This window comes from Anopheles stephensi, chromosome 3 (assembly GCF_013141755.1).
Source record: "Anopheles stephensi strain Indian chromosome 3, UCI_ANSTEP_V1.0, whole genome shotgun sequence".
NCBI classification, from domain to species: domain Eukaryota; kingdom Metazoa; phylum Arthropoda; class Insecta; order Diptera; family Culicidae; genus Anopheles; species Anopheles stephensi.
Genome location: NC_050203.1, coordinates 12,264,739 through 12,290,283, shown reverse-complemented (window position 1 = coordinate 12,290,283; position 25,545 = coordinate 12,264,739). Strand labels below are relative to the sequence as shown.

At 44.4% G+C, this 25,545-nt stretch overlaps 1 protein-coding gene and 1 long non-coding RNA gene across 6 annotated transcripts in view; one reads left to right on the top strand and one right to left on the bottom strand.

Annotated features, from left to right (window-relative positions):
• The window catches only part of LOC118514254 (translation initiation factor IF-2-like), a 59,924-nt gene extending 34,872 nt beyond the window's left edge, over window positions 1–25,052 (top strand). For 4 of the 5 annotated variants that reach the window (XM_036060968.1, XM_036060970.1, XM_036060972.1 and 1 more), the window contains 3 exons: window positions 2,600–3,026; window positions 19,719–19,877; window positions 23,889–25,050. In XM_036060968.1, the coding sequence (XP_035916861.1) occupies window positions 2,942–3,026; window positions 19,719–19,877; window positions 23,889–24,703 (1,059 nt within the window). In that variant the 5' untranslated portion in view covers window positions 2,600–2,941 and the 3' untranslated portion in view covers window positions 24,704–25,050. Of the gene's footprint in view, window positions 1–2,599; window positions 3,027–19,718; window positions 19,878–23,888 lie in introns of all 5 variants that reach the window. The other variant, XM_036060971.1, reaches the window with a different exon arrangement.
• On the bottom strand, window positions 7,169–7,588 carry LOC118514257. The gene is made up of 2 exons (XR_004906592.1): window positions 7,527–7,588; window positions 7,169–7,345 (listed from the first exon to the last, which is right to left on the bottom strand). It is a non-coding gene; the product is annotated as an uncharacterized LOC118514257 (long non-coding RNA).
• Window positions 25,053–25,545: the final 493 nt, after the last annotated feature.

Here is a 25,545-nt window from a genome sequence, read left to right as displayed (position 1 = left end):
GCGGTTCCCAGGACCACCGCTTTGATTCGTCCCCAAAAAATATTACCACCAATTTCCGGTCGCCATAGCACAAATCACGACCAATCGGTAACACAAACTCACACACACACCACCGTTCGGTCGCTCGCGAACGGAACTTGCAATTCCGGTCATTATGCTGTACCGTACGCCTCAAACGCCTGTCGCTCACGGACGACGGGGATGGAAAATCAATTCCACGCATACTCCTGCCACCAACCCAGGGTCTTTTTCCCCTTTTATGTTTGAGGCTCAGAACAAGTTGAACGAAATCTTATTTAATGTTGCTTGGGATATAATCAAACAAAAACCAAACCGGCTCGTAACATACGCACACCACATGGCAACGCTGGCACTAGTTAGTACTGGCGAACGGATGCCTCTTTTTATATGCCTTCACGTACGCAGCCACATTCATGGAGACAAAGACCATGCGTCTCCATGGGCATGAACAACGGCGTAACCGATGGGGTAAATGATGAGTCGTGCCAGTTATTGGGAAGTAAGGGGAGCCAAATTCTAGCTTTTTCCCCTTCATTTAATCGGGCATGATATCTTTCATCGATCGTTGCGTTTGAAGGTAGAATATTGCACCCTTAAGCGCTGAAAGATACGAACACAGTGATTACCCATTTTTATAGCTACATATCTTGCCTTCTTTCGGAGCGAAAACGAAAAAACATCCCTCAAAACGTGTGCAGCTTGCATTGTTCACGTGCTCTACACACCGAAACAGCTCTTTATATTAAATTTCCTAAATAAAATCACGTAACCTATTAAATAACCACAAAATCCGTTCCGATGCGGCAGTTGCTTCCACCGGCACGAATCTTTTCGGCATTTTCGCAATCGGCCGAAGCATGCGATGCGATACAAATTATTTCTTATCAAATATCAATTATGTACGCCCTCCAAACCCAATCGATCCGAAGCCACCACGGGCGCAGGAACCACTCATCAATCTCGGTTTACTGGCGCAACGGAACGTGACAAGCAAATGATAGGGCGCCTCCATTTAGCGGCTGCCATAATTTTATCGATTTTGGGATGTGTTTTTTCCTCCTCTCTCCGCTTCAAGTCCCATTTTGTTGGGCGAGGTATCGCGATGATTGTATCGTAAACATAATCTACCCACAGTGAACTACATGGAACGATTTTCATTATTAGTTTAGTGGTAGGAAGGCGCTTGGCCAGAAGCATTGGCGTTTAGCATGACTTGTCGAGTTGGAGAAGGAATTATGCATTCACATACAAACACACAGGCACAAAATAACACGTTAACACAATTTATGGCCTCTGTTGTTTCATTTTTTTTCTACCCCAAAAATTACTAATCTGTCAATCGTTCAATTAGTACGCAATAAAAGCGCCACAATAATTTTATGCAATTTGCAATTCCCTTCCGAATATTAGTCAACACAACTGCTCACCACTTTTATTATCCATCAAAATTGCAGCACAAGAAAAAAAACCCTGACTTTGGGTCGTAATTGTGTCACTTCTTTGTTTAGGAGCGTTTGTCGTTTCGTTTTTCCCGACGATTGCTTTCATTGTGGCCCACATAAAAGCACATTTCAATCGTAAACATTTCAGTTATTATCCCACCACACAATTTACCGCAAACGCTTGTCTCACTGCCGGCCAAAAGATAAATATTAAACGTAAAAGAAAGGAATTCGTCACTTTGACGATTTGCATGATGTCCACCGAACATAAAAAAGCGCGTTCCAACGGTAATCATTAGCCTCCGGTGAGGGATGGAAATGGTTTTTTACGTCTCGTCTCGCCATTTCTTTCGCAATCGGTCTCACAATTACCTTCAATTACCTTTTGTTTTGGATTTACGTCCGTTTAATAACCGGCAGCTGTGCGTTTGTTTGGGTAATTTAATGAATAATTTGATGGGCTGATTTGAATTGGGTTGAGATGTGTAAATAAAATAAATTGCTTTCCTGTAAATGTGATGGAATTTTTAAAATGAAAATTTTCCTCACTAGAGCTTCACAGAAAAAGATAAAACATTTTTTACCCAGCAACGACGGTGTCACATCCACTGAACCGGATAATAGCTCCGACTTCCAATAAAAGCTCTAAACTTTTCACCATACATCATCCGTCGCATCGGTAAATGGTTTCGTAAATCATCCTGCAGCGCTTTACCGAAACTTTGTCCCACAAGAGCCATTTCGGAGAAGAAAAAAAAGCGATCATGTCCTTCTGAGACCATGAAGAAACAGACGAGATACACCATATAAACGCAGTTGTTGTATCAACTTGTTGAAATTGCGTCGCGAGTAATCTCAGCCACTCTGAGAGTCAGCCGTGACGCATCGTTTCGCGTACGTGGAAGCTCCGAAGCTCTGGCGCACGATTTATGCCTCACGATGTTCGGTACCATTTGCCCGTGCCCGTCGCCATAAAAACGTAGCCGGATTTCCGACGTAATTTAATTAATTATATTTTATTACTATCTCTGCGCTGCCTTCGCTGCGACGCTCAGCGATGCCATTTTCTGTCCGTTGAGATTCTTTATCACTCCCCCTTTCTAACGTCCTTTTTTGTTGTCGTTTTTACTTTGCAGAACTACCATCCGGTATAGCTGGTGGCGGTAGGCGGAGCGCAAGAAAAGAGTTTCCGTCACGGATCGTAGCATCAAGGGCTCGACGCTCCGAGTTCCGGTCCGGCTGTCGATCGTTATTACTCTGGCTCACAGCAAGGGCGAGTAAATAACAGTAAAGGAAACAAACCCATCCAAGGCTTTACAGAGTGGTGTACAACGCACAGCACGTCAATCAAATCGACCCATCCACTTCCTGGGTTGTGAAGGTGTGGCCGCTACCAGCTCGTACCGACAGACGAATTTACCAGGGAACAGGTGGCCAGTTGCCTTTGCCTTTGGTGCGGTGAGAAACGTTTCACCAGGATGGAGCTCTCGCGGATAAAAACCCTTTACTGTGGGTTAATATTTCAACTGCTTTTCACCCTTGCGCTACCACTTCCATTTACCAGTAAGTATTTTTTATGCTATTTACACTCCACAGAAAAGAGAAGCAAAACAATGACACAAACACTAGTCGATAGCTGCTTAGCCTCCAAAAACAACATTCCCAGTGCAGTGATAGTGATTCAATGTAAACGTTACAAGTTCCCCCCAAAACAATCGGGTAATAACCCGAACACCTTCTCCACTATCCTTTTTTCCCACCCCCGGATACTATCACCCCTCAATTTCCCCTCCCTCACCAATAATCTAGCGAGACATGACAACATTTTCCGTAACGGAACGATGAATATTTGGGGCGCTGGCAGCTTACTTTGTAACACGGTTTACTTCGCGTGGCCAGAAAGGTTGACAGAAATTTGCCACTTTTATTTATTGCCTTCTAATGATCCATGAAATGAGGTTCGCAGTGAGGTAGTGGAAAGGGGATAAACGGGGGGGAAAAACGAGGGGACAGAAAAGCAAGCGAAAATAAGAAGCCAACTTTCCATACCCAAATACACGCACACACCCCGGGAGGATATCGTCCAGGTGGAAAGCCAATCAACCTCACAGTTTGATCCATTTTCCGGTCGGTGGGAGGTACCCAACGTGTTCTTTTTTTCACCACAGCTTAAAATTATTTACTATGCTTCTGGTAAACTCTTCCTACCCCTTGTACCCCTTGTACCTTCCCCAAACCCTCCACGCAAGCTAAGGAAAGGATATAAGGAAAGTTTTGTGGTGAAGTTTAACTTGTTTTATTGCTTTCAATGTAATAACGCTCGTACCGGGTTTCCGTTCCCCGCGTGAGTGTGTTTTTTTTTCTATTTTCCCACGCCGGGAAAAGGGGGAAATGATTATGGCAATTTATAATTGCATGTTGATTATGTTTAGCAAAAGGAAGGTATGCCGTGTACACTTTTTATGGCTTATGGGAAGCAGAAGGATGTGAAAAATTAGTGTAGTGGATTATAATTTTTGGAAATACACGTCCAATCAAATCATTCTTTTTATTGTTCTTGTTTACAATGTACATATGTAAATATTATTATGATAATTCGGAGGAAAATTCAATAATTATTTAGGTAAACCATTAACAATGTTTGGGAAAGATAGTACAAAAACCAAATTTAAAAAAAACATTCTTAAACATTTTTTTGAATATTTTGAATAAGTTGTTAAAAGTTTTTTATATGAACAGCAGTACTTTATAGGAACAATGGTGAAAATCAGCTTCTGCTCATCAAGATACACATATTTCGCAAAGAGCCCCAAACAGCCAACACAACAGCCAACCTTAATACAGTTATCTCAGTAATTATCCCGCTGTCAATTAGTTACAGTGCCTCTCGTGGTAACGTTCTCGGCATATTTGACAGCATTCCCAATCCCCGTTTTTGTCCGGTCGTGTTTTGCAAACATTCTAACCTCTGGCCCTTTCCTGACAGGCCATCAATTTCGGCCAACCATTTGAACCATTTCCCTCTCGGTGGTGGTACAGTAATTTCTATGCCGCTCGTAACCCATTTTCCACGGTCAAGCATATCAAGCGAACCGTGGGAGAAGGTAAGGAGAAGAAGAAAAGGGAGAAGAAAGGATTCATCCATTGCTCGGTAGGTTGAATGTAACGCCAAAGCGGACCAACTACTGACAAACAATCATACCGGCGCTCTGTACGATTCTCTGGCTAGGACAGCTAGGAGCTGCCTTGGGCTGCGGACCGTTTTCACTGACGAACGGTTTTGTCTGTTTGCCTGAAGCCGAAATTCTATATCCTGGCTTGACAATGTAACTTGCCGTTTTTCTCTTACCGTTCATTCTTCCGTACAATCCATTCATCGAGCGACCATACATGATATTGATACGGAAGCGTTCGGAATGAAAAAGAGAGAGAGAGAGAGAGGGAGAAGGTAAAGTCGGAAAGAACACGACTTGTACAATCGAAAAAAGGAACCGCTTACACTCGTTTGGACAAGAGTAACAAAAAAAAGGAAGTACATTGCCCTACCATTGTATGTCTGGCCAAATTTGTATGCACATCCATACATGCAACAGGACGACATTGTGCAGCAATTGTGGAAGTGAATCCTGGCTCGGCGCGGTCGATTGGCAGAACAGAAATCCGAAAGCGACTCGTCCAAACGGAAGAAACGCATGGTGCGGAGCTTTGACGCCCTCTCGCAGACACAACACACACACACACACATACAGTACACATACCACCCAACGCCCATAACCGGATCGTTACGAATCGTTTAAGATTCAATGGCAATTCCGCTTCCTATTTGGGGCGTCTTTGGCGTAGCTGCTGCACAAATGTATGCAGTGTTGTGTTGAGCGTAATTTTTGTTGAATTTTCCTCACCACCACAATCTAGCAGAGCAGAGGGCGAATTTGGAAATGGTTGAGCGTTGGTTTTTATCTGCTCAACAGCCGCATCGTCGAGCTAAGCTTAGGGCTGAGGATACGAGGAGATTTTTTTTCTGTTTAACCGAACAACGCAAAAAAGCTTTCAAATAGCTTCCAAATAGGCACAGAATGATGAGAAAAACGGGTGGCGGTGGAGTGGTGTGACTCTGGGTAGCCACGGTCTTCGTATAATTAAGTATGGAGATATAATGGCATACATTTTCCATTTTCTTTTTTTTTACTGTGTGTACTGTGACGATATTCGGACGAGTGGTCGGGGTTTTGGCTTTGAAGCACGATCGAGTGGATTTTTGGCGGTTTGCAGACGGAAATGGGACCAAATCACAACAAGCGACAATCTACCCAGCACACTCAGGCATGGCTGATGGTTACAAGTGCTTTGCGGGCGGGTTTTCTCCGCAAGTGGCAAGTGGTGTGGTTGAGCTATGTGAATGGCATAAGGAAGCAGCTTACTGGTTGCGAGTTATTCAGTTCGTTAAAATATTTTCACAATTTGGTGACAGTGAAGATGAAATACAGAATTCAAATTATATTTTGATTCATTTGAAAACCATCTTTTTAGTGTGTTAAATCAATTGTCTTAATAGCATCCAACAAACCTACTATTCTTCCATATTTGATCATTTAAAGTAATGTTTTTGGTATGTGGTACCAAACCGACATCTTTATCTAAACTTTACAAACACCCATGTGTCAACACATTAAAGCATACATTTGGACGCCACAAGCATGCCCCGGTATCGTACCGGTTAAAAGATTACAAAACATTTTTTCCATCCCTTTTCCCCCATTTTCCCACTCCCCTTGTAAGGTTGATAAAGTGCGAAATCAGCTTCGCCAAACCAATTGTACATTCCCGGCTCGTCGTAGCATAGCTTGCCGAGCAGCAGCCACTACTGCACAACTGCTGTTTATTCTGGCAGAAAAAAGACACACACACACACACACCAACAAATTCTACCGACCTACCAATAGAAACATCGTTGACAACGAAACAACACACCCCAAGCCTAAGCCGAAGGGGTGAGGCCACAAAGTCCATCTCATTTCCCCCCCGCCCCACATTTCCACAAAAACGCTTCACGAAAGTGCTGCCGTAAGCCGAACGACACCAGCATGTCCTCTGCCTTTTGCGGATGGAGATTGTGGACCTAATAGAAGACTGTATCAGTTTAAATTTCCTTCGATGTGTCGATTCGAAGGGTTTTGTAATCTACTCTCGCCCAGCATTGGCAGGCCGAGAGCTACGGTTTGCCGGACGGAAAATTATCTATTCCATTAACACTGCTGCAGAATACTGCCCTCAGCCAGCCCAGGCCAGCCGGGTCCAAAGTGGGGCAAAATGGTCGGGATTTAGTAGAAGAGAAGGGCACTAAATCGGCCTGGTTTGTCGTAAGCGGCAGTGTGTCTGCACCGGTCCGAGTGTGTGCTGGTATCGTTTCGATCGGGCTCAACTCGATTGCTCTCCTTGTGGTAATTGGTGGTGCAAGATGTTAAATTATAAACCAACGCATCCGATGATCGGTGTAATCCCGGTTGATGATATGCAAACACTCGCGAAACGTGACAGGCGTAGCGTTACTGACTAAGAATCATTTCTTTTAATTATATCAAATTTATATCCTATTTGAAAACAGGAATCCCTCCTATTCTGTCGTTATTCTAAAATTTTTTTAAGCTTACGTTAAAACCTAATGATTTTATGTGAAAAATTGGGCTTCAAAATGACATTTTTTTTACCTCGCTATCCATTACGGCCAAAGTTAAAATGCCACAACTTTCATTGCGCGTAGTTAAATATTTAAACAAGCCACAATCTCGACGGTCCCCGCGAACAGCGCCGCAACCGGAACTTCCGCCAGCATAAAGTAGTGTATGAAAAATTTAAATTAAAAGCTTCACACACGTGATACGCTACGAAAAACGAAAAGAGAGAGAGAGAGAGAGAGAGAGAGAGAGAAACAGTAAAAAAAACACCAATCAAACCCCAAAGGACGTGTAGTGCAAAAAAAAAGAACAAAACAAAAAATCCCAAATGGCGATTGTGAAAACAAACCGTACCTGCATATAATTAATTTCGGTGTATCACGCTTACCTGGTGATTGAAAGAAGGAAGTGGGTTCTTTTTTGCGCTCTCTCACTGCCACCATACTTTCCCATTTTCCATTTCCTGTCCCTTAAAAGCCTGCGGCACGCTCGGCCCATCTGAGTTGAGTGCAATTAATATAGAATGAGTGGGAACATGTTCGTCTGTGCTCGTTCGGTGGATAAGTCTCGCGGGAGTATTACCGCGCACTTGAAGCATGAAATTGGTAATGAAAGTTTTATAAAATATATTATCGCAATGCAATACGGCGCATATTCAGCTTTATAATTTCCATGTTAAATGTTTACGAAAACGATAAGATAAAGCAAACGATCGGATTAATTTCCCTTTCCCGCTGGTACAATGGTGAATGCTGTCCGAACGTGTGCGGCAAACGAATGCTTAAAAAATAGTCTTTCAAATGAAGCGCCAAACATGTGCAGTGAAAGGTAGCTGCTACTCCTGCTCAAAAGCAACCGCTCCAAACGTGACCGAATGGGCAGCGAACCGCTCCGAAATCCCCTACCAACTGCCCAACAAACACAACCCCAGAGGTGACCAGTTTTACACGACAAAACAATGGCCGATTGCAACAAGAAATTGGAGCACGTTTCACGTGCTTGTCTCGCTCGTTCGAGCCTGATGCAGCATTCATCCCTGCAGTGTTCTTCGCTCGCGCAAACCAACGACGGATGCTGCAGAAGCCATAATAAACGTGTGGAGATAGGCAAAACGTGCAACACTGTCCCGTCTCAAGATCGGAGCGGGGCAATCTTAAATCGATTTGACGAACCAGTGGTAGGTTTTTTTTCGTGTGGAAAACACAACTGGGGTGGCTTATGGGCGGAAAAGTGGTCCGCTCGTTTGTGGTTGCAATTTGTATTCGAAACCATCGGATAATGGAGGTAGAAAGATGGGGTTTGCTTCAGTTTTCTGTACACAGTATTCTAGTACACTTGCCTAACCTTCAGGAGGTATATGAAAATACAGAATTTGGTTTTTGAGGTTTAAAGAAGTTCTTCAATTATTAAACCTATTTATGAAGAAGAATTTGCATGATTGTTTTATTCTATGTGCTTATTCATCTAAAATATTAATGAAAAGCACACATTTAATCAATTGCAAACCCGAAAATCTGCTTCTCCTCAAGGGTTTTCAACCCGATTTGTTTTCTTCCTGTGGATAAAATGAAACCCAAATGTGGGACAACATTGAAGAAAGCCCCCCACACACACACAAACAACTCACAGCCACAATGCCTTTTTGCAAGAAGCTAACAGATGGTTCGTGCAACTAACGTCTAGGCCACAGTGTTCTCCACCACCGAGCCAACGTTCCGGTTCGGCTGGCACACTTCAGTCGGATGGAAAATATGTTTAATGTTCGTAAATTTAAATTTCAGCTTATCTTTCTGTTGCTACAGCCTTGCGCTCTGTTATCTTTCTCACGTGCTTTACCATGTTCCGCCCAGGGTTTTATCCTTGCCAGCGTGCGCTCACACACACACACACACACAAACACTCGGTGACACGTGCTTTCGGAGGCAGTAGAATAGTTTTCCGAGTGGGAAAGTTTGTTAAAAACGGGATTCTTTTTTTTTTGATTCGTGAATTTCCCATGACACAACTCGCAACTGATGCGAGGAAAGCTAGGTGTGAGTGTGTGGTGGAGAAAGTTTTTCACACAGTCGCAATGAACGGAAAGGATTTTCCACCTCGCTGATGCTGTGTCAGCGTGGCTTGCGGCCCGATGCATCGCGCATACGTGTGATACGATTGTTTCGAAGCGCCGTATTGGCACCATTTCCGGTCAGCACGAATTTACCGAGGTACGTGATGTACCTCCTGGTGGACACATTACATGCCGATTCCCGCTAGACGCATCCGACGACGAGCAAAGTGTTAAACGAATTCAAATACTAGTTAGTGTACATGGGGCTCTAGGTTTCTGTCAAACTTCTACTGCACATTTTCCCTGGACGGGTGTTACCCGAGTGCAGCGGTTTTGGTTTTTTGGGAGGAGAAAATGTAACTAAACCTATTTGCTCGTTTTCGTTAGAATAACTTCCATTCTATTGCATCCCGTTTTCTGGTGGGATTCTATTTCTGAAAGTTGGTCCTAGGGGTTCTGACTGGCTGAGTGAACACATTTTCGCTCATTACATCTCATAGTTTCTCGGAAGCATAGACTAACTATCGGGCTACATGGTATAAATAAGTCGTGTGAGCCATGGCCGACATGACCTCCCGTAAAGGTTGTTGAGCCAAGAAGAATAACCTTTTTTGTGCTATAATTCATCAGAAGGTATTTTTTTAGGTTAGGAAGGCCAAAGGTTGTTATGATTTTTTCTATGCTTTTCATGTGTGAAGTTTTTTTTTTCAAGTATATAAATTATTTAAATTTCATGTATTTCACTACATACCTTGTCGTACCCAATTTAAAGTTGAAAAAACTCCAAACGGTGAGGCGCTTTCACTACGTTCCAGTGTTCGATGCACACAACACGAGATTTATCGTTACCTTATCTGATCGTTAAATATTTCTCGTTGCTTTTAAACCATCGACGTGCTACGATGTTACGCTAGGTAAGGGACTGTGGCCCAAAAAATTTCACCTCCCCATTACTGGGCCTCATCATCAAAAAAAAAAGCGAAAGAATAACGTACACCAGCCGAACCGTCCAAGGTTCGTTATCCAACACGGTGTACTCGGACACCCTCTGGGTAGATTGATGCGGCAGCAGTGGCAGCAGTAGAAGCTTTACCTCCTAGCTTATGGTTATGCTTGGATGCCTGCTTGTACCACCAAATCCATCGTTTTGTACCACTCACAGTTTTGTAACGAACGAGAGGAGCGACCCTAAGCGTACATGTATGTTGTTCCTTCAGCACCGAGCGATCATTATTACTTCGTTCGTGCATGTTTTGCTTGATGTGCTGCATCACTCTCCGACTCGAGCTGGCTGTGTCTGTCTTCGTCCTCCGTCCGGTAGTTGCAGTCGAAAGCCAGTGCCTTAAATTAAGGTCCAACACTTTACCATCGCCCCACAGTACGTCCAACGAAAGCAAGCCACCACGTCCGTACGAACGTACCACGGATAAAAAGCTAAACCATCTATCTAGGATCTTTTACATAACCTCTAAACTATCGAATTATCCCGTGCGCTTCATCTTCATCCTATCGAGTTCCGGTAAGCCGTTCTTCGTGTACCGCACACTGCGGCACAACCATTAGTCTAGCTTTTCCTTGAGGTTTTTTGAGGAGCTTTGCCGTCTTTTTCGTGAGTGTTAGTTTTTCGTCCCGTCTTCTTCTTTGCTATATTATTTATGTAGATCTCGCATTGCCAGTACACCAACCATATGCCACCATCAAAAAGCCACCGTTGTGAGATTTCAATTTAGATAAGACCACGTACCGAAACCGGGCGTCGAGTGTGTTGGTACAATTATAAAATATTGCTCCGTCCCGCTGCAGCCTAATCTAACCGAACGGTGCACCGTTCTCCGGGCAGTGGGCTCGCTGGTGGCTCTCTATCAACCGATCTTTGAAACGTCATCCGGCACGGAAACTGACCGTTTCGGAGCTAGCGTGCCAGTGCCTTCGGGAAGGTAAGCCAGGGTCATCATTATGGTGAGCCTTGGTCGTAGGGAAAGAGCAAAGAAAATTAGGGCGGAGTGCAGGCTGTGAGTGCTGTCCCTTGCAAACGAAACATATCCGCGTGCGAGTCCTGTTCTTTTTGGCTTTCCCGAGAGTGTGTTATTTCTAGATTAAATTTGTTTTTCCACTACTGGTCTGCCTTACATTCGGTCAGTGGGCTTCATTAGAGGTGCTTAAATACGCTTCACGGGGCCGAACCGTGAAGTGGGCTGGCTTTGCTCCACCATTAGCTGTCCCTAATGTCGCGTGTAGTCACCGGCTAGACATGGTAGAGACACGAACTGGAACCTGCTTTATTTTTTGTTTCTTCAGAATACATCCCCGAACTCTGGCTGTTAGTTTTGGCTGGCAGGTTTATCTGATGTAGTTTCAGCTTTTAAAATGACCGCCACAGCTTAAATGCCCAAACATGGTCGTTACCTGGCCGGCTTTGACGTGGTCGAGGTTCAAATGCTAGATAGGACAGACATAAAAACACACCCCACTAATGAAGGTGCCCACGGCGGAAGTGAAATGGGAAGGTTTTGTTTTTTCTTAAAGGAAACAGACCGAAGGAAACGATATTGGTAGAATGAAAAAGGGATGTTTGTACAGGTAGATGGGCTTTGCAGGAACTAAAAAAGGAAGCGGAAGAGACTTCATTATTCAGTGTAATTTTTTAGGTAAATTATAAAGAACCTACTGAAACCTTATTTTTGAATTATTTTTAAACATGATAAGCAGGTAAAAATTCTAAAACACTTTTTCTTGCCTATCATAGTTTCTTAACAGCCAAGTTTACCAAACACCGTTAGTCGCTTAGCTTAGCTTAGAGTTCTGCTTTATTTAACACTAACCACCTAAAGCAAGCATCTGAAACACTCACGCAAAACTTAAACTATGTCCCACAAATGCCGAAGGGAGTGGGTCACGCCGTGTCACAATTGTTCACAGCAAAAAAAACCCCGAACCAACATCACAAACAAGCTGCAGCTGGCTATTGGCACACGTAGACGCCGAAGTTGTTCCACTACTCAACAACAAAAGTCCTTGGGCGGTTGCAAAGGCTCGTACAAAACAAATAGAAGCGTTCCCGTGGTGAACGAGAAGAACACTGCCACCGTGTATCGTCTCTCGCACCACTGATGCTGATGCGAAACCGTGCCCCTGAATGTAGGCTATCGGTGGTGCAACTTTCTTATGGCGGCCATTCAGCCACTTACGGAGACTTTTGTTTGTCTCAATCTGGCCAAAGCTGGCACAAGAAACAGTTGTGCGAAGTTCAAGTTTGATATCCGCTGCCTGTGCATAACAGAAGCTGCAGCCGCCTGTCGTTCGACGATGCGTGGCAGCTGCAACGATTAGCGCGCTGGTTGGTGGTGCGCCATCATTTGTTTTTTTCTTGCGTTCTTGCTGCGCACAACTTTCCTGCTTAAGTTGGTGTTTTTTTTTCGTAAACTTACACTCTACACGCTGGCAAAGAAAATTGCAATGTAGAAAAAAAAACTTTATATATAACGCCTCCAAAGAATTAACATATGCAGCGTGTGGATGTTTTGCTGCACCGAACCGAATAGTTTCCACCCGTACGAAAGCATAATCATTAGGGGTTAATTTGTTTCAAATTTTCCGCCCGACTAATGTGTGCAAGGAACACATTAAAAAAAAAAAAACAGCCCCCATCTGCATGCTGCAGAACCGGGCGCCAAGCGTTGCCATTAATGGGGTGCGGTCGGTGTGTGACGAAACTTTTCACACTAAATTCTAATTGCTTTGGAGTTTGAATTTATGGGTTAACCGAAGTGAACTTTACCGTCCGCTACGGAAGGGGAAATAAAGAGAAAGCCCATTTGAAAATTAATGAATTGTTATTGCTTTAAGTATAAAAATTAAAGAGTTCAGTAGAAACATTTTAACATTTTCCCGAGAAAGCACTTTGTGAGCTAGAGTAGAAAGCATTTCCCCGCGGAAAATCTGACCACAGCACACTACGCACGAGCCACTCAATTATGCAGCTGCTTTGTATTCGTTGGTCCTCTTGGTCTCTTACGACTCCTTTAGCTCGTAAACCACACCAAAACGTATAAATCCACTCTCTCCCGCTTAAGGATAACTCTCGCTGGGGAACGGAATGCCATCCATCTCGCGGAGCTACTAAACGTTTTCCCTCGAACAACCGCACCGAAGTGTGATTTTGATTGATACAGCCAATTAACGACAAAACGAAACACGATTGCCCTGCTACCACACGACTGTTTGTGGCGGTTCGATGTATGTTTGGTACTAAACGGCCGGGAAATCGAAACGACGTTGGCTGGTTGGCCATTGTACGGATGGGTTTACCTTACATCGTGATTCTCCTCCGGCTGCTAGAAAGATTTACTGTTTGTGATAGCGGCCTTGTTTTTAGATTTTCACCCCTTTTTGCGTTGTATTTTTCTATTCAGGTAAAGAAGAACCCAAAATTAAATCTCTACCAATCAAAGATAAGCCTTTGGCTTTGACTCATTTAAATTCAGCAATCAAAGTTTTTTTTATGAAATTAATTGCTTAGTCCGTTGCTTTTTTGCACCATCTCCACCACCTCGGCCGAACATAATTGGATAAACTCCTCGAAGCAAGCACACCTGCAGGATATTAAAATTTATTCATCCACAACGAGAGCCACTTTAAGGCGCGGGGCTTTTCTTACGGTAAGCGCTGTGCCAATAAATCCGGGCCAGTTCCAAGAAAGGGACCACACTTTTTTGTAAGCTTTTAAAGTTTTGCCCCGGGGAGTGAATAACCAATGCTCAACCTGTATCCTATTTCATCATGACGCATTTCTCTGTGGACAGTGCTCCATCGAACACGCCTCACGTTTGTGTCTGTCGAACAAAGCCGGTGGCAATTTCTTTATACGTGCGTGTGGTGTATGGGGAAGGCTTTTCCCTCCCTTTGGGTAAACACACCAAAGATGCTCGAGTGGTTTTAGCCAAACATTCCATGGATTCCATTTCTTAATCGGATATTCTACCGACGCCGCCGCCGCCAACCTGGGTTGGATCTACCAACCCCAAACCGGCGGACCGGTTTTTACACAAGTGGCTTTCAAACACTCGGGAGAAATATTTGGAAAAATTCCATTCTCGTTGTCTCGCTACCCGTGCCGGTTGGCCCACATTCGAGCGTCGCCCGCAAACACACCGGCCTGCTCTGAGCTATATTTTCTGAATGGTGAAGAATGCAATCCTGTAGGAATATGGCGGCAGAGAACAACGGCATAAGTCGATGAACGGAACACCGGGAATAGGAGAATGAACGACCCACAAATTGATATGCTAATGCAAGCTAATAATAATAAGGCAATCATAATCTCGCACGCTGCGGAATGGAGTGAAGTGAAGGCACCCGGAATGAGAATGGAAACGATTCGCGGCCTAACGGCTAGTCGTATTTGCCTTTTCCTTTTTCAAAAAAGCGAAGGTATGGAAAGCCTTATTTAGCCTTTCGTCTAGCTCTGCTAAGCACAGCTGTCCGTATATACTAGCGTCTAAGTACCGTTTGGCAAATGGACAGCAAGAACATATCGAAGCACCATTCTTTGATCGTGTTCAACAGAAGGTTCTACCTGCCATAGCAAGGAGGCCACCCAAAGCCACCCCCACCGCTGCTTCCACTCCCGAAGGACCTCACCCCATTTCGTATGACAATCGGGAATGAAGTTATCGTGCAAGTTATAGTGGTGGTACTACTATCCACCCACCGAAAGCACTTACGGCTTAACGAATGAAGCAATAACCGTTTGCGATAAAATGTTTTCCGATTTCCACCTCGCACACTGGTTCCGTTTCGATAGAGGGGAGAATACTTCCCCCATCGATTGAGCAGGGACTGCCGGTCCCGCTCATGCTTTATAACAGGCTAAAAGCGTTTTCACTTAAAATTGAATAACGCGCCAGTTAAATTACTTTCCATTTTTAACCACCAATCAGGCTTGGCCCGTGAAGATAGGAAACTTCTCAATCTTGGCGAACATAATTGAATAAAAGCATCGCTCGATTTATTTCCCTCTCTCTCTCCTATAAGGTCTATAATTGATCGATTACAGGTGCACGATCTTCCCAACACGGTGATGGTGCTTCAAATCAAAATTTCTCCTAAACATATTGCCAGCGGAACTTGTGACTTCATGGCATTATCAAACTGCTCGATCAAGCTCGGCTCGGCACAGGCAGATGATGACGCAGCATCCTAACCGCCATCGATAGAATATAAATATTCATCACACTCATCTTATAAAGTCCGCTTCACCCTCTCTGCTCACCTGCAGGTGGACATAATAATTTTTGGCCCCAGAGTGGGACGGCGTACGAGCATGAAAAATAGCGGTGCAATGTTTTCGCTACACGCGTTTCGTACATTCGGAACGGTGTAGTTCCTGCTGCTTGATATTGATTGTGGCCACCGAATTTTGCTGACCTTTGAGTGTGCCCGAGGGTAACGAGAGGAAATAAATTTTCCCCCAGCTTAGCCTTCGTGACTAGTTCGGGGTTCGGACATTTGCTGCACCTCGAACGAGACAAGCGAGGGCTAAGCGAAAGGTTAGTTTGTTTAAATTTTCTAACGCGCGAAACTATTTATTTAAATTTGGTGCAATGGTAAGGATGGGATTAGTATTCTGTTTCTCTAAAGGGAGAATATTCAGAAAAATGTTAAATATCGTTCGATACTAGACAGCCTAAATTATGCCCTTTGCCCAAGCATTATTCCCTACCCTAATCATTAAAACTCATTTCTCATCGATGACTCTAGGGAGATAGAAGCGTCGGTACCAAACTACCACCGCAACACCGGTGAATACCGTGTCGAAAATATGCTTCCACGGTGTACTTGTCGTGCGTGACGGCACGTTTGCACTCAAACCGACCGCCCGACAGCGGGGGTACATGTATTCCGGGCAGTCTTTCCGCTTTGCTTAGCAAAGCTGACCTTCCCCAGCCGTAGCCCGAAGTACGCCACCGTCATCGGCCACTTTTCCGCAGTTGATTAGTAACGCAGGTCACGTACTACGGGCCGCTCTACGGTACGGGTACGGGGAACTATAATTTGAAATCGAAAGAAGGCAGACGAAAAAAAAACACACACACACACACATCCCGAAGCGCATCGTGAGAAAGGATTGTTCATCGCCGCTTCATAATCACGTCATCGTTTCGTTCCCGTTCGGATAGTTCTAAATTTTCCGAATGCAAAACTGCTGACTCAGGGCGCACCTTTGCCGATTGGTGATGCGGAAGTACCAATAAGCAGGCTCGCGGAACCAATTTAGGGACATGTTTTCACGGATGTGTGTGTGTTGACCCTATTTTGATTTCTGCAGGTCGTGCAGGCCTGTTCCTGTGCATACGCAAAATTGTGTGGCAATGCATATTTAAGCAGTCACACTAGCAAAAAACATCGACAACCACATCGTAAATAATGGTTCTCGTTAATCGGATTATTATATTGGATAGTATTTTTTTAGAAGAATATTGTTTGGAAAAATCGCCGCTAGACGTCTCCAACATCTGGCATTTTAACTGTCAAAATATAGTAACCCAAATGTCAAATCGATACGCGTCGTGGCCTACTAACAGCAAACCAATTCTTTTCCCCCAGTTTAATACAAGCGTGTATTAGAAACAAATGTCACTGACAAGCTGCTCATTATTCATCGCACATTGTGATGCGATGAGGGCATCCCATAGTCTCAAGCTTCCATCCCCAACTAAACCCTTCTGACCCATATAAAGACCATATTTAGGCACGTCTGTATGTATGTTTGTCGGAGTGCTTTTGTCCCATTTTTGAAAGCACTTTGCCTGTTTTATTTTCAAACAGTAGCACACAAATTCGGGATTCATCAGTTTTTGGGGTTTTTTGATTGATTACCGAAAGATGGATGTTTCATCTCGTGTGTGGTGTCGGGAATTAAAAAAAAATCCAGGACAACAAACAAAATGCGCAAAAAGAAAAAAACGAAACAAACCCCCCAACTGCACAAGTCCCGTTTGCCCACCGAAAATGGCTATCCCGAGCTCGCACTCATCCTAGCATGGCAGCCGTAGTAGACACAGATAGGCAGCTGTATGAGAATTGTATGTGTATTGGCACTGGAAACCAAATAGCCAAATGTCCCCGAAACTTTCCCGGGGATGAACCTGTCACCGTTCCGTTATGAATTCTCCAGTTTGCTCCAGTTTGCCACCATTTTGGCACACCAGCCGGGAGCCTTCCAGTCCAATTCCTCGCAATGCACCCTCGCAACTGTGCGCCGTGTCATCGGGACGCATCCCGGGGCGACTGTGATTAAAAAATGGAACCACTTCAAAATGGCCGACCAAAATGCTGGCTGATGTGTTCGGTCGAGCCGGTGGCAGTACGTCGTGTTTCATTTTGAGGTCGTTCGGTCAGATGAACGTTTTTGTGCTGTGTTGTGTTGCCGTTACGCTGTCATACATGGCTTTACTACTGACGGACACAAGGCTTGGAGGCCCACACCACCACGCTGCTGTCCTCAGCGAACGATGCCTCTACCAGACGAATAATTGAATTAAAATTCATCGACATCGGTGGTTTGACAGGGTTCAAGCATACGGCCACCGCGCTCCCTCCACCGCAGCCTGAATTCCATTCATACTAATTACCAATAATCGATTGCAATCGGATCGAGCTGATCAAGAATATCAAGAGGATGTGGTGACGCATCTCTTCCAGAAGGGAAAAACAACAAACAGAATCTCATGACACAACCGAAACAATCCCGGCTCGTCTCCACTTCCCCCTGTGTTCGTACAGTTCGGCACAGTTTTTACTCCGAAAAAGAAACTCTATCGCTGTATGGTGTGCATCAATTAGTGCACATCGATCGCTAACTTCATTGAAAGTAGCATCGATAGCAACAGAAGCATCGCAAGCATGGGGCCCATTTTATGTGGGTAATTATGCCCAGTAATAATGTATAAAAGGCGTGAGTTTGTGAAAAGCCCCTCCGAGCAGAGGGTCAGAGTTTATCATTTATAATTAATGCAGCCGGTCGGAGGTGGACAGCTTGGCGGTAGCTGCCGGCGGTATGCCAAACACGGATCATTATTGTGATTGACAATTAATTATTAATGCATTAGCATACATTTATTCTACGTGCACGGTACATCGTGGACCACAGAATGATTATCGTCTCAGTGAAACAAATTTGCTTGTTGGCTAGTGTTTTTTTATAGGGCACATTTGATAGGCAAAAAGGTGTTCTTTTATTTTAACAGACCTATTTTCTGATGGCCAAAACATTTGATAGCTACAATTATTTTAGTACGGTTAGTACTCAAGGTTATTTACCCCGGACTGGAGTTCAAATCTCAATCAGAGCGTCCCTCTGTAAGGAGGAATTTCTATTCAACTCGACTTTATAGGCAGGACCTATAAAAGGTCCTTCGGCACCAATAAGATGTTCAGCTACTAAAAAACACTATTGATCGCTCCCTTTTGGAGTGTCTACGATCAATCGAATCTTTGGTAATCTTGATCGTTTTTTTTTTGCTATATTTAAAGAGTCTCCTCACTATTTGCTACTCCAAAACTGAGGGTGACTCTGTCGTAGTTTTTGGGACAATCCACCCTGGACAAAGAGTCGTCGAGTTAAATTTGGTCCATAATGAATCGCTACGTTAAAACACTTTCCCCAGACCACATAAATTGCATCCCTCGGCAGCTAATTATACTCGCTAAATATTCTTCCCGATCTAATTTATGAGTAAAAGCTTTACAAACAATCCAACAACTTCATGAGTTTCCTCAAACCAATACTCCACCCTTTTCTTCACCCAACTTTTTCCCAACCCACCCTTCCGTGATTGCCAACAATAGACAGCAACATTATTTATTACTTCACTGTTCCCTTCCATCATACAGCGGGACAGTAGTAATAGGCCCGGATAAATTTGGTACCCCGTTTCAAACACATGTCCTGCGGTGTGGCCACCGAGTGCGCTAAAATGCCCTACACGTGTAGTGGTGCACGTGCGGGTGCGCCAATTTTGCATAATAAACCCATTTTGCCTTTTTGCCCCCACACTGCTGGGGGGGGGGGGTCTCGCAAACAAATGCAAATGCAAATCAACCGAATATTTATGCCGCTACGCAACATTTGCAACCGTTCAGTGTGGCAAACGGTTCTAAAGCGCTTTTAAAAGTAACTGCTAACTGCAACTGAAGTTGGAACGCGGGCCTGGCCTAGCTTCATTGCAACAACAAACGACGCGGACATAAATCTTAACGCACGCGCGTTGCGTTCCGTGTTTCTTTTGTAAGGCGCTTTTTTAGATTATTATTATTTAAATCTCCTTTTGTCCTGCTCCTTTCCATTAACCTCCCTCACACACACACACACACACACACACGCACAGACACGAATACCCAATCACCACCACCACCACTGCTGCTGCTCTTACCCTGTTTTGGTTGCCTTCATTGTTTGCATCTCTTATTGTTTCTCCTTTCCGGATCAATTCCGGAACTGTGTTTTTTTGTTTTGTTTCTTTATTCCAGAGTATGGACGTACCTGCAGCGATATCGGTTGCCTGCCGAGCCAGGTGTGCGTGATGGCTTACGAGTCGTGCTCCATGGGGCAGCGCGAGAATAACGATTGTGGCCGTTACCCGACCTGCAAAAAGAACACGGATCCCAGTGTCAATGCCGGCCCGAGCGGTAAATGCAATTTTCCATCTTTTTTTTTGTGTCTATCTCTAGTGTCTAGAAGAACATTTCTCGATTTTTTTTTAACTGTTGATTTCACACGGGACTTCTCTTTGGAGATGTCTTTCGGGCGTTAGTTGGTATGCCAAGAATAACAACTAATGTAGCAAACAGAAACTTTCGGACAAGCAAGTGAAAGGAACAGGAACACATCTTTACTTTATGTGATATGCATGATATGTTTTTTTTATGGGAAATAATTGAAAGCAGCATAAGCTTCTTGTGGAAGATACCGATAAGCTTCCAACTTTAACAAAGCATACTGAATGCATGGGGAAGCACACCAGCATATCTCATCACCGGGACCCCATTCGGTTAGGTCTTGATGACCAACACTTCCAAAAAACGCTCGCGCCCTAAGCCTCCTTTCCTTAACTCCCTGCGCAACTCTTTCACCTGCTGCTCTGCTGCTTCCAACCGAAGCAATTTCCGCAAAACCGCATTACAATCTAGCGAATTTTAACACCCATTTCGCAGGCGTACTCAGTCTAAATCCGGCCCCGGAAAACACCAAGGTGGTCGGCGGTGGTGGTAAGGACCCGATCTATCCCAACCTGCCGATCGACCCGAACTACATCTTCGGCAGCGTCCAGACGACCCGGTCGCCCTTCTTCAGCAGCTACCCGCAGCCCGGTGCCGGCAGTCCGGCTGTGTTCCAGCCGCTCTATCCACCACTGAACCAGCCGCCCGTCATACCGCAGGCCCCCTTCAACTTTGGCGCCTCTCCACACAATCCCTTCTATCCCCATCCAAATCCAAGCCCCACCTCGACCGAACCGAGCCTCTGGAATCAGTTTCTGTACAACAAACAGCCAGAGAAGCGGCCACGCAATGGAGGGGCGCGGGTGGGTGGCAACGCTCCCAGTCCACTGTTGTTGACCCTGTTCACTGTCCTGTCCTCCGTCCCCTGCCTCGCGCTCCTTTCCAGTGTCCATTGGCGACTGACGAGCAGCAGTGCCAGCGGTTCCTTATAAGGTTCCTTCCCTTAGGTTTCCGTTTCTGTCTGTCCTCCATTTTGTCTGTTTCAACCAGGTTCCGTTCTGCACCATTACTAACTTCATCTTGTGAATAACCGGCAGCGGGTTTGAGGTGGGATATGCAAAATATGCAACGAGGGAATTAGTTGTACCTTGCCTTTTTGGTTGTTGTTTTTTTTTTTAATCTATTGCAGTGCGTAATTTTTGTACATTTTCTAATAGATTGTAAACTGAGTCTAATAATCGGAAAAGCAATGAAAAATATGCAACAACAACAAAAAACGAGAGCTAGAAAACTATTGCAACTGGGAGCGGGGTAAGAGAAAATGATAAAGACCGTTACGGAATGAGAAGAATGGCCAAAACTATGTGTTAGCAATCAACGAACGAGCTGATTTTTTTTCCTCAAAGCTGGACGCTTTATGCGATCCGATGAGAGCGTGATGCAGTAGAGTTAAAGTTGTAAAAAAAAGAAAGACACAAACACATACACACCTTGACCTTTACCTTCACATCCTTCACTGCATCTTAAGAACCTCGTTGAGCAACGCACACCGAATCAATCTGCAAATCTATTCATGTAGACAGAGAGATAGAGAGAGAGAGAAAAGGTTTAATGCAATCGTTATTTTGCGCTAAGCAAACCAAAACTGAACTAAACCACGTAGTGAAGCTGCACGTTTTGGAACAGTAAAGCTAAGTCTAAACACCAAAACCGTTACGATAGAACACACACACAAACACACAAACCACATGTTTGCCACACCATAACCAATCGTACCATGAAACGCAAGAAAGGGGAAAAACTAACACACCAATGCAGATGAAGTAGCAAACGAATGGGAGAATATATAGATTTATTAACTAACAAGATTAACACCCAACGCAAGGCTGAGGGTAATCGAAAGCGGGATAAACGATAGCAAATAAGAAACACAATTTTACACCCTACTCAAACAAAAACAAACAAAACGCAATAGAAAACAAAGAAACGGTGGAGGAAAGAGCATTGGGAGGTGCAGAAGCATGTAAATTAAACCAAGCAAAAGCATGAAACCCCCATGGAAGAAGATAAGCCAAGCTAGCAAAACTTCCACTAAATGATGAAAGAACATATTCAAAACAAACTTCCACCACTCCAGATTAATACCAAAAGCACAGGCGGCCACCACCAGCAAAAAAAACAAGAAGACAACAAGAAAAAACGTGAACCGTGACTAACACATTAAAGGAATACAGGAAAAAAAACTCTTTAAATACAATTTACAAGGTAACGTTTAAATAAAACCACACCACACACGAAACTATCTACTAGCAAACTTTGGCAATTTGCAAACAAAAGAAAGGGAAAAAGAGTAGTAAATAGTGGAAGAAAACCAAGCAGGAGTGTAAAAAACACACACAGACACACAGATGATTCCTGACGCAATATTGAGGCACGTCCCCGTGTGTGTGCAAAGCTGCTAGCAGTGCAAACCGCTAATAATCGTAGACTAGCTGGCAGCATGATTGACGGAGAAAACCGAGAGGAGGCAGTTCTGGTCCAACGAAGTACACCACAGTAAAGGCACTGAAAAGCAAAAGACGACATCGAGGGAAAGAGACAAGAAATCCTTCAGAGAAAGAGTAACGAGTGCAAGCGGCGCTACGACGATGGGAATCTCATCCGTGAAGGTATTAAAGCTAGAGGGGCCAAGCCCACACCCAGAATAACTAGCGCAGCGCTATCGGAGTAGGAGAAAGAGAGAAAGATAGAGAGAGAATGTAAGAATGAAACAAAAATGAAAAGAAAAGAAGGAAATAGCAATGAAACTGATTTCAAATCTAAGCTGATAGAAACAGTGGTTTTGGAATGTGCAGTACGGTTTAAGCTCAGCCTAACCACCCCGCGTATCGGTATCAGAAGCGAAAGCGGCCACCGTTCGGAGTAACTAGGTCGAGTGCTCACTAAAAAAACCCCTTTCCTTCTCTGTGCAAAGTCACAAAGGCACGGGATACTAATCCCAATCCCGGCTTGGTTGGCGGGGAGATACGGTTGCAGTCGGCCTCAAAATCCAACCATCGGGTCCGTTTTCCCTGACACGGTGACATAATGCTGTAAGCTCACCGTGTAAACACGCTGAATTAAGTTACCGACCGACCGGGAAAGTCGGCATGGAAGCTTTAAGCCCTGACAGCTGACTCAGCTCACGTCGGTCGCCATCGTTATGTGAGTGTTTGTTTTCGGTCCCTGCCGGATGCGATGCAGTTTTCGGTACTGTTTACTTCTACGGGTTGATAGATTCAATGGCAGCAGCTACTAAGCATAACAGGCCTTCTTGGATATTTTTAAATTTCAAAATAACGGTTTACGGATAAAGAATAGTTTTTTTTCCCTTGGGGTTTCAACGTAGCTTCCGCTTCTGATACCGGCCAGCTAAGCGCGAGGACACCGAAACCAACTGCACCCGTACCCGGTCTGGCAATGATCATGTAAATAAATCCTGTGCGCGAAATGCGAAATGTGAAAATATTAGAGAATATCGAGAACCGATGCGTCTTTCATTTCGTATAAGTTACTTAGCAACATTGTTTCCTATTAATCCTTGCCAATTTACTTGATCCATTGTCATCTATTTTCATTGGTTGTGTCATTAAATTTAGAAATCATTTTGTGCATGTTTCTAGACATATTTTGGCAAAAATGTGGGAATAGTCGGGAAAACAAACCAAAATTTTGCTCGTTTACGTTCTGTTGCTTTCCTCGCTTCCGTAGATCGCTTTCTGTCCGTTCCTTGCTTTAGTTTCTGTTTTGCGTCCTTGTCCTTACATGTTCTTAGCGCGAATCGTTTGCTGGTTCAAGGCGTACACACCCCTCCACCATGTTTAATCCCTGTGCTACTTACCGCTTTTGTTGTGTTTATTATTATTTTTTCTTTACTTTGTTCTAACCATCTCCTAACAAACAACTTCGTCATGCTGGCTTCCAATCCGTTCCGGTTGACAGAGGGAGTTAGCAACGTGTACAACAACGGTCCTAAGCCTTCCGCACCATCCGGTGGACGCCCTAGTTACGGTGGTGACGATGATGTGCTCGGTACGCTTGGTTTGAACCCCAACAATCCGTATGGTCAGCGACCAGCGGCACCACCTGCCCGTCCACAACCTCCATCCGGTCCTTCGCTCTACCCATCGCTGCCCTCAGACAACAACCCCGGTAACCGTTACGGAGGAAGCAGTGGTGGCGGTGGTGGTGGTTCGTACATTGGAGGCGGTGGTGCTGGAGGTGGTTCTTCTTACGGCGGGGGTGGCCAGTTCGATGGTGCCGGAGGAAACATTATCGTACCGACACGCAAACCGACCCCAGCTCCGTCCGGTGGATTTTTCGGTGGCATCCTTAACGGAGTGCAGAACGCCGTCTCGAACGCGGTCAAGCAGCAGATCGGTACCTACATTAATCAGCGCTTGGGCATCGGGCCGGCCGCCGGTGGGGCTGCGGGAGCGGGTGGTGCCGGCGGTGGTTTGGGTGGCCTGTTCGATGCACGCAACCTGATCGACAACAAACGCTTCGGTGGACTGTTTTCCGAGAATAAACCGGCAGGAAGTAGCGGAACCGGTACGTCCGGTACGGTCATCGGTCCGGGAGGATATCCGGTAACCGTCGATCAGCGCACGTCGGCCAGCAACTATCAGCAGCAGTATGCAGCCCCGCCGGCCGGCGGTCAGGCAACGTATGCACAGAACTATGGCAACTACAACTCAGCAAATACGGCTCGCGCACGTACCACGGAACGTCCCGCTTACGGATGGAATCTGAACTAGACTCGGGGTCCTCAAAAAGCACATCATAAAATACTCTCCCCCCAGGATGCACAAGAGTGGGCTGTTTTTGCCTTTACACTAATCACCACCTTGAATACTAAAGAAAACTAAACAATGCACCAATGCACACTACGTAGACATGTCTCGCTGTCGATCGAAGCGCCCTCTGTAGCGTAATGTATGACAACTGATGGAGATTGCAGTAGGCGGTCGATTTTTCTCTTTATGTTTTTTCTCTTTTTTGTGCATCAGTGTGTGTGAGCTAGAAAACAAACAAACAAACACACTAAAATATTATATTCTTTTACACCGTTACTCAGTGACTAATAAAGCCAATACTCAAAGAAAATTTGCGGAAAGATGGTTTTATACTGCTGTTTGGGTGCATAAATTCTAGTTGAGAAATTATTCGGTAAGTATGGATAACTATACCCTAGGTTAATTTTTCTCAAAACGACAATCTCAAAAGCCAGGCAAAAGGTACACCTCTTATGATGGAGGCGCCTAGTACTTTGTATCATTTACATAGATATCGTTATAATTCCTTTTAAATATCAATTGTGCAATTCGAACCGATAAAATTAAATTCTATCAGCTCGTTTAGACATTTTCTTGAATACTCTAGCTATGTACAAATGATATTTTATCAAATTTTATTTATTTAACCATAATGGAGACGCATGGTGCTTCATAAAAAAATCCGGTAATTAAGACGAACCTTTTTTATCGTTCGCGCAATTACTTGCCAGAAAACCATCAATTAGTATTTAACTCAATTGATTCTTTTCCTTCATTACATTAAAGAAATACATCATTGTTCACGGACTCGAAAGCAGCACGTA